This window comes from Brienomyrus brachyistius, chromosome 2 (genome assembly GCF_023856365.1).
Source record: "Brienomyrus brachyistius isolate T26 chromosome 2, BBRACH_0.4, whole genome shotgun sequence".
NCBI lineage: Eukaryota > Metazoa > Chordata > Actinopteri > Osteoglossiformes > Mormyridae > Brienomyrus > Brienomyrus brachyistius.
Genome location: NC_064534.1, coordinates 33299525 through 33308790, shown reverse-complemented (window position 1 = coordinate 33308790; position 9266 = coordinate 33299525). Strand labels below are relative to the sequence as shown.

General features: G+C 42.4%; 1 protein-coding gene across 1 annotated transcript; it reads left to right on the top strand.

Annotated features, from left to right (window-relative positions):
* Positions 1-2941: 2941 nt before the first annotated feature.
* tor2a (torsin family 2, member A) lies at positions 2942-8871 on the top strand. The gene is made up of 5 exons (XM_049002124.1): positions 2942-3130; positions 4470-4735; positions 5000-5175; positions 5836-5963; positions 6423-8871. The coding sequence occupies exons 1-5, from the start codon at positions 2974-2976 to the stop codon at positions 6665-6667; spliced, it is 972 nt and encodes a 323-aa protein (XP_048858081.1). The 5' UTR covers positions 2942-2973; the 3' UTR covers positions 6668-8871.
* The last annotated feature ends 395 nt before the right edge of the window (positions 8872-9266 follow it).

The window sequence follows — 9266 nt, the reverse complement described above, 5'->3', positions numbered from 1 at the left end:
TTCTGGAATATATGTTTTTGTTAGTTAGTTTAACATTTCATTCAATACAATCCCTTGGTTTAATCATTAAATAAATATGACATGATGTACAAACTGGCAGACTAATGTAGGAGGGGTAATCACATCCCTTATCTTCACAAAAGTTTCACAATATTGGACCTGCTATTGGAACGATTATGCTATGGTAGTTTGAAGCAAATGGTGTAGATACAGGATATATGATACATGATGATGCCTGAAAATGTGTCAGCCTTAATTGAGGCTTTATCATTTTCATATATTAAAAAAAACTAATAATGCAGATCCTTATTTTTATGCTTTGTTTCTTCGATATTGAAAATAAAGGGCCGACGACAAAAAACAAAATATGTTTAGATTGTCAAACTCAGATATTCTTCTGCGCTAACAACCTGTTAATCAATAACGTGTAGATTTACATTCAGGTATTGACTTAATCAAAACACAATATCCCTTATTTGTGGTTCTAGGGTCAATCTTTGTTTCAACTCCCAGAAATCCAGAAATCATTGTCTTGTAAGAACTGATGCTTAGGCCAACTTTAGCTCACACACTGATGTTCCATTCAAGAATTCTGTATAACCCCTACAAAGGATTTCTCAAGATCCAACAGAATCAACTTCAGACCGTGATTCTCCCACGGATGATTATAAGGTTATAAGGTTTGTAAGGTTATAGGGATTATAAGGTTATTTTGGTTTTGTTGAACATCACACTTTTGATTGTGACTCACAGGACTCATCTTGCCAGAGACTAACAGAAATCTTACAGAATCTCATTGTCCCCATAAACCCGAATACAGACAGTGTTATTTTTTAACATCGGATGTTTCTCCTTGGTTAACCTTTGCACGCAAGCAGTTTCCATCAATCTTATTGCTCATGGACTCATCATGTCATCAGATTTCAGGCATGGAGATTTTATATTATTCTTGGTTTACTTTATACATGATACTCATGTCTCTCGGTGGTATTTTACTGTAGATGGACGCCCAGTTTTTTAGTAGATTAATGGACATTAATGCTTTCCATTGCTGCATTCCCCGCCTACTATTATATGAAGAAATAATGGAAGTCATGTTACTGTAATAATCAATTTGTTTTTACAAAAATGAAATTATGCATAAAGAATTTACAAAATTATATATAAAAATGTGTACTGATTAACTTAATTACCCACTTAATTAGCTGAATGGCCTTTACCTGTTGAAATTATTGGTTTTTTCCTTTCGTTATTTCAGAATGGAGATTCCTATATCTCTGTTTATTTCCAGATAGTGTATTTTATTTACATACTATCAGAGGTGGAAATTTCAGGTCCAGAAAGTAACAATCTAGACAATGATTTTCTTCCAACCGGCCAGTTGAGTGCCCTATGACTGTGACTCTTAATGCTCGACTGGTTGGTTAGAACAAAATCTTGCTTTGGATTTGTGCTTTCTGGACACATCAGGACACAGGTACAGAAAATATACCACAATGTGTGACCACAATCTACGGAATGACTTAGAACTCTGTCTTTCAGGCTGTTTATTGCACATTTACTCTCTAACGGAACTAATCCTGTACGGCCATGTTGCAGTAAAACCAGCAACAAAGTTTACTTCAGGTGAGAAATGAGAACTCTGCCCAAACCAGACCTGTGTATTAGAGTGAGGAACGTTCTAAAATGTGCTGGTTCTAAAAATCAGACAAATAATAGTCACCCATCACATTTAGCACAAACCCAACACAGTTTAACGTCTTCCACTATGATGAGGCAAGGAAAACCAAACCTGATATTTCCGAATATTACGAACTTTGATTTGTTAATAACGCTTTGAATAGGATAATAATGTGATTACAAAAACAATGCTATGTCATTTTGAAGTAGCTCAACAAATGTCTTTTATTGTTTAAAATAACCTAATCAACAAGATAATACCTAACTACAGTTAGATAATTAAAAGAAAAAAAAGATGAGTTGATTTCATTATCCTCTATTGTCTTTTAGACTGCCCTACATTTACACTGTACATTCAGCATTTTACTCTATTTTGAACATTTTTATTTTACCTGAAGCAGAAACTATTAATTGTTGCTTTACATTCGAATGAGGAATTGTGAGCTGCTACACGGGATGGTGCATGACCTTGGAACTTAACTGTTCGTATGAGGATCATTCAGATAAAAGGTTTGAGAATATTTCTTTGAACATCTTATATACGAATCTGTCATAGTTCATCTGAGAGCTTTATCCGAGGACTGATATACCAGCACTATTCGATTTTTGACCTTGTATTTGCCAGATACTTGCCTGGATAACAGAGCCTTCCTTGAATGTGGTACCTGTCGAGAGAAGACAATAGACTGCTGAGAACCAGGACCGTGCTTCATTAGTGTGGGGTGAGAATGATCAGATCAGTGAACTCCAGCCCTAAATGTGCCGAGAGCCAATGTGCCTGGATCATACAGGTGACATTCCACTGGGGGGGAGAGACTAGGCTTACAGCTTTTTTGCACAGTACTGGAGGTATGGGCACTCCTATAGAGCCCTTTTGCAATTACCTGATGTTACATGATAGTCGCTATATATTAAACTGAGGAGTTTCTCATACATATTATTTGCCCAGCAACATTAATCATAGAATGCAAAAAGGTTACGTCGAAATTAGATAAAAAATATGAAATCGAATTTAAAGTTCCGAGTGCATAAATATGGATTTATGACATTGTAACAGTTCAATGCTGTTTTTACAGGTGTTCTTGTGCGCCCCTCAGTGGCAGCGTAAGGTATAGTTCCCATAGTTCCGCTTTTTCGGACGGATAGCTTTATTCCTAGATGCATTGTGGGTGTTGTTGTTTCTTTTGAGGTCCCCTTCAGGGCATGTTGCTTGAATTTGACCTCAATAAAGACTACAGCAGCTTCTAGTGGCCCGCGATTTCACGTGAAGAAGCTGTTTATGGTGCGCTTGCTATGGCGCGTTCCGTTAATGTACCTTTCATGCTAGTTTTATTTTTGGTACTTTTCTGTAGTTCTTTTTCGGTGGTGTACGCTATTCAATCCAATATGAAATCAGTTTACTGCACAATATCGAACAATTGCGACTGTGACTTTAATCCAGATATAAAAGGTAAGAAAAACAGAACGAGACAATGTACTGTACTGACAAAGAGTCGATTGTCGATGCAGCCACAACCTGGATAGAGTGACTTGATGTGCTTGGATTTATTTAAAAGCTGTTTTACCGAAACTATATATATATATATATATATATGTGTGCGTATATATATATATGTGTGTGTGTGTGCGCGTGTGTATGATGTCACCATTAGGCTAGGGTGAAAAAGTGTACTTAAAGTCATTGACGTGGCGTCCTATAAGGACTTCCTTATCATCTAATCTTGATAACCTTGTGGAAATTGAATGTGGTCAGTTTTTCGTTTGGGTATTCTTTACTGTTACTTTGTTCTGCAAAACATATTTTAGAGAGAATATTTGCATCACGAATGTCACGTATTTAAGCGAGCTTGCATGCGTCGTTAAGACGGTGGTTCTCAAACTCGGTCCTCAGGCCCCACTGCCTTGCTTGTTTTCCAGCTATCCTGCCCTACACACTGCTGATTACCTGGATCAGGTGTATTCAGTCAGTCAGAAGCTGAAAGACAGCTGGAACTTGTATGTGGGGCAGGGATAGTAGGAAAACGAGCAGGGCAGTGGGGCCCAAGGACCGACTTTGAGAACTACTGACCGTTAAGATCATGCGGCTTTAATTAGGATTGTCTATTGCAGAGGTCACCAACAGGCGGACCCTGGTCCGGGTCCGGACCAGAAGCTGTACCATACAGACCCGGACCGATAGCCAAAACATTAAGTTATTTAAAACCTGACCTGCTCTGACTATTTTAACCGGCGCAGCGTTTGTAGTCTTTTCGGTAGTGGTTTAACACTAGAACCGCTGTTTCCTACGCTAATGAACGTCAAACACCTTTAACCTCCAAGCAAGACGTAGTTCGGCGTATGCAGCCCTTTTTCTTGCGCTATCGTCCCATCAGTGTTAATAGCAGCAACAAAGCTAACAGCCGCAACCAAAAAGCCGTAATGTTCCTAAGAGAGTGGCTCATCTGTTCTGACATCATACAGCTGAAAAGTTTTCAAACACATTATGTGTTATATAACATGTTGGATATAAATAGACATAGTTTCTTGTTGATTTTTCGTTGGAAGTTTCTGCTTTTTAACATGTGTATAAAGCAATGTTATCTGTATATAATGGTATCATATATCATATATATATATATCAGGTGAAACAAAAAAACCCTACAGACTATTTAAAGGTAATAAAACTGTTATATGTAAATGCTTGTGCATGTGTGTGCGCATCAAATTGAAAATCTCACTCCAGCCAGCTGACCAAAGTTGGCAGCCCTGCAGTAGGACACGAAAGGTTAATGATGTCTGCGTCTGTTCAGGTTTAGAATGGGACCTCTACAAAAATGTATACGGACAGCACCTAGCGCAGGAGGTGGTCTCGGAGGCTCTGGCAGGCTTCCTGCAGATGGAGAGCCCCGAGCGGCCGCTGGTGCTGTCCTTCCACGGAGCCTCCGGGACAGGCAAGACGCTGGTCGGCTCCATGGTGGGCCGCCACCTGTATGGCGCAGCAATGGGCAGCCCCTACATTCACCAGTTCATTCCCACCCTGCACTTTCCTAAGGCTGACCTGGTACAGCAGTATACGGTAATATTAGTCTCATACACTGGGGGTTTATATGAGCCTGCTAGGCTCATCACATTCTCAGTTCTGATCAGCAAACAAACATTGTGCAAGTCTTCGGATGCGGTGTCATTCTCCAACCAGGAGATCTGTGATGCCTCAATGATATGTTACTGTGTGCAGCCAAAAACTCTCCTACTTCTCCCTTTTCTACTTGCATTTAACTCCTATTGCTCCTCCTTCCCCTCCCCCCTCTTACTCTCCCTCATCTCCCCCGCTCCACCCCAGAAGGAGCTCAGGCACTGGGTAGAAGGTAACCTCACCGCCTGTGCTCGCTCCGTTTTCATCTTTGATGAGATGGAGAAGATGCCCCCTGGCGTGATCGACGTGCTGGTGCCTTTTCTGGGCCCCGACCACGTCCTGTTCCAGACCAACTACCGCAAGGCCATGTACATCTTCATGAGGTACGGCGCCGTGTCCGGCCCCTCCCCATGTCCCCGGTTATAAACCACGAACAGCTGAGCAGCCCTCCCGTGTCGTCCTGTGGAAACCAGTGCAGGGTCCCCATCAGTCCTGAGAGAGCAGATGTGGCACCAGCTCACAAACATCACCCATCAGACCCTCTCTATTCCTATAAAGCCAGTGCTCATGATTTAAATCCTTAAAATAGTTATTTTGCATTATACTTTCAAGGATTCATAGTTGTTGTCATGCGTACAAAGTAGAGTGTTGAGAGTACAATGAAATTCTTACTTGAATGCCTTTTTCACACACAATTAACATTGCAGTGCGACATTACGATAACTGGCATTAAGTAAACAATTAACAATAATTAATGTGTACTGTCGACAGTGACCACGAGTGACCCTAAGAGTGCTAGTGTGAAGTGTTTAATTCTGGAGAATCTGTATTGTGTTCTTTGTCATGCGTATGATGTATAAAAAAAATGACCACATCAAACTGCAGAACCCCCTTTAGTAATATTACATATTGCACTCAAGTTGTGATTAGAATAAACTCATTCACTTAGCACACTGTTATGAGACACCTATTACACTAAACAATAAATTATGAAACACGAGTAAAGTTAACGGGTGGAGCTGACCAGGCATGTGCACTTACAGCACGACTGGGGAGGAGATCGTCAACCAGCTGACCCTTAAGACCAAGCTAAGGGGGCAGGATCGGGAGGACATCCGCCTTCGGGATCTGGAAGCTTCCCTCGCACAAGCTGTGTTTAACAACCCGAACAGTAAGAGCCGCGTCTGCCTGGGCTCCCGCCACACGTCCCAGATTGCATGCATGCCGGCCGCTGCCGCGATCTCCAGAAGGCTGCCCCATAATTCCACCGTTTAGCCTGAGGGGCTCGTCTGCATGTGTTCATCTATGCCGCAAAATTGCAAGTCGTGAATAAGATTTTTGATTGTTGATGATGATGATGATGTATTCAAGTTTTGCTAGTCTGAAGGAAGAGAGGTTTGTCTCTCTGGCAAGACCTTATGGTCTCACTGACTTCCTTTGTACTGTTTCCAAGAAAGTTACAAGAGTCTTACGTGCATCACGAAAGTCTTGCAGTTAAAATGTAGTACCACAAGGCCTCCTCCAGGTGGCACCCTGAAGCCACTGCTTCCTGACTGCCGCATTGCATGAAGCAGGTGATGCGTTACAGACATGTGCTTTCTGTGCCCTGATACAGTGTACCGTTTTCTAGGTGGATTCTATCAGTCGCAGATCATCCCAGAGAAGCTCATCACCTTCTATGTGCCCTTTCTGCCTCTGAGGCGGCACCATGTGGAGCGCTGTGCCCGGCGAGAGCTGTGCCAGCGCGGGGCATGCCAGCGCGCCGACGTAGCTGAAGCAGTGGGAGGTGCAGTCAGCTATACCCTTCATGACGGCCAGCATTTCTCCAGCACTGGCTGTAAGTCGGTCATAGCCAAAGTCAACCTCTTCCTTTGAGCCTGAATTTTTTCGGAGGTGGGGGGGCATCTCCCCAAGGCTCAGAGGGTGGGTGTTGTGGCGATCCATAAAAGCTCACCAGGCTCTGACTGAGACGTCTGGCATCTGGAGCCCGGAGGCCTGTTTGGTGCCGTCTGCATGGCCCATCTACACCATGTGCTGCCCAGAAACTGGCCCAACATCCTGCTGTTGCCTTGTGACAAGCGGGGAGCTGCTGTCAGACTTTGAGAACCGCTACTGCATGCAGTGACTGAAGCTGCGTTACACCCTGGTACCACCATGTGGTCTGTCATTTTTATAGAAACAACCGGAAATAGTCAAACCTTTTTGTCTTAAGTGCTAATATGGCTTATCAGTCAGTTGTGTTTTAAGTGTATTTTTTCTATAGTCCACTTTGGTTTCTTAAGTTGGACGCAAAATGCATGCTAACAAAGCGGGTGATTCGGTTTGCCGGTGATACATCCATTTCTCAAATAATTTCTATAGTTTTTCATCCACACCAGTAAATTGCAGTAAATTTCTGTGAAAAACTCTGAACCGATCACACTGCACTAAAGAGACGCTTTCAACATGCCCCTTGTTGAGATGCCTTGCAGTTTTCTGTTCGGACTACAATCCAACTTAATGCTACAAATTACAGACAAATAGATTGACAAGAAAGGAGTGTTGTGGAGTAGAGAGACACCAAGTGCCTTTGCCCAAGTACAGTGGCTGAGAGTAATTGATTTTTATGCATTTATCTCTTATTTATTTATTTTAATTCCTTTTTAAAGAACTGCCTCAAATTTTGGAGCTGCTATGGAAACACTGAAGCAGTTTTCGATTATTTGTTACGTTTATGGTAAGGGATAGTAAGCGCTCATTTTTTGCACAATCTCTTCTTTTGATTTTATGTTAAGGAACTTGATGTAATTTGATCCCCCGAGTTTCTGTCCGAGATGTACAATTGTGTATCATAAACTAGTGTTGATGATGTTCATAAGTGTTTCACCAGCTGATGGTACCTCAAGGAACCCAATATGCCAGTGAATTTATTTATGTTTACTTTTAGATTATTCAGTTTTTCTGGAAGGATTAGTTGTCGTACTTTGTTTACACAGTGAGCTTAGCAGATGCAGAATGACTGAGTGACAGGTTAGGCAGAATCACTTGTTTGTCTGCCCCTAGTTGCCCTTGGCTTGGTATGATGAATCCACATTTCAATCTGCCCTGTTGCAATAGTTGTGTGTTGCTTAACGGGAACTGCCCCCCCCCTCCCTTTCCTGTTGTGGTTGCCATGGCTATGTGCTGGAGAGACTGTGCCATCTCCACGGAAGACTAGGTGTATAACAGGTGGCACGGAGAGGTGGAGCAACCTGTATGGTGAGAACTGCCACTGAACTTTTACGTCTGATTCTTTGGTTTCCAAGAGAGAACATGGTGAAGAATCTACAGGCTGTAATCTCTTCTGTTTATATTTTTAAAAGGTAAAGCCAAACATGGTGAAAAGTCTGCTTTTAGCTTCATACTTTAAGTGGTTAAGGTTGTATCCTTAAATAGCTGCCTTGTTATTTTGTAATCGATAAACAATGAATATTATCACGAAAGCTTGAAAATGCTTGAGGTCACAAAGACTCACGCTCACATTCTAGCACAGACATTGGTTGGGAATTTCGCAGGAATCCTGGTCCGACGTAGAAGTTTCAAGGACATGGTGAGGGGTTCCGTATTGGTCACAACTGTTTCCCATGGACTTCAGGCCGATTTTGGTGTCCTGCTGCCCCCCTGACCGCCCTCCCCCCCCCCCCCCCTCCACACATGCACACCCCCTCCCAACTTTCCATTACCACATGAATGCCAGGATAAGGCCACTGCGGTCGTGGACAGCAACAGAAGGCAAGAGATTTGCAATTCAATCCGCCACCAGATCGGTACTGACCCGTCACAGGCCCTGACAGAGAGGAATAGGGGGGGCGCCAAAGCAAGCACAGCTAAACCTGCCTCGGACCACTCAGGCCCTGCCCCCCAGGCACTTCTCACCAAGAGCCAAGGTTTATTTGAAATGTTTACATCAAAAGCCTCTGAGACAAAATTATAATTGAGAAAAAATCAAGGCTGGTATATCAGACCACCTCTGTGTTTTACAGTGTTATATTTATATGTGTGAGTTGGTGAATGGATGATAAGGATCTCTGTAAAAGTAAACTCATCACTGATTCAATGGATACATGCAACAACGTCTTTATTTCTAACATATTGGTGAAGAAAGACTCCTAGTCAGCCTATTGGTAGTAGTGCCTGTGTCCGTCGAGTTTGTATAAGTCTGACACGCAAGATATGTGTTCTTAGATTAATCACTTATAAGACTAATTTTGTATTGCCATTAACAAACTGTTACTCTCTTAGCTCCTTTAGCCTGTTAGCTCCTTTAGCTCATTAGCTCCTTCCCTCTAAAGCAGGGGTGGGCAAACTTATCCGCAAAGGGCCAGTGTGTATGCAGGTCAGCTGTTCAAACCCAGGTGTGAGGACTCTTCAGCCAATCAGTCCTCTAATTGTTAATCTAATTAGGGAGTTGCAGTGAAAACCCACATACACACCAGCCCTTTGCAGATAAGATCGC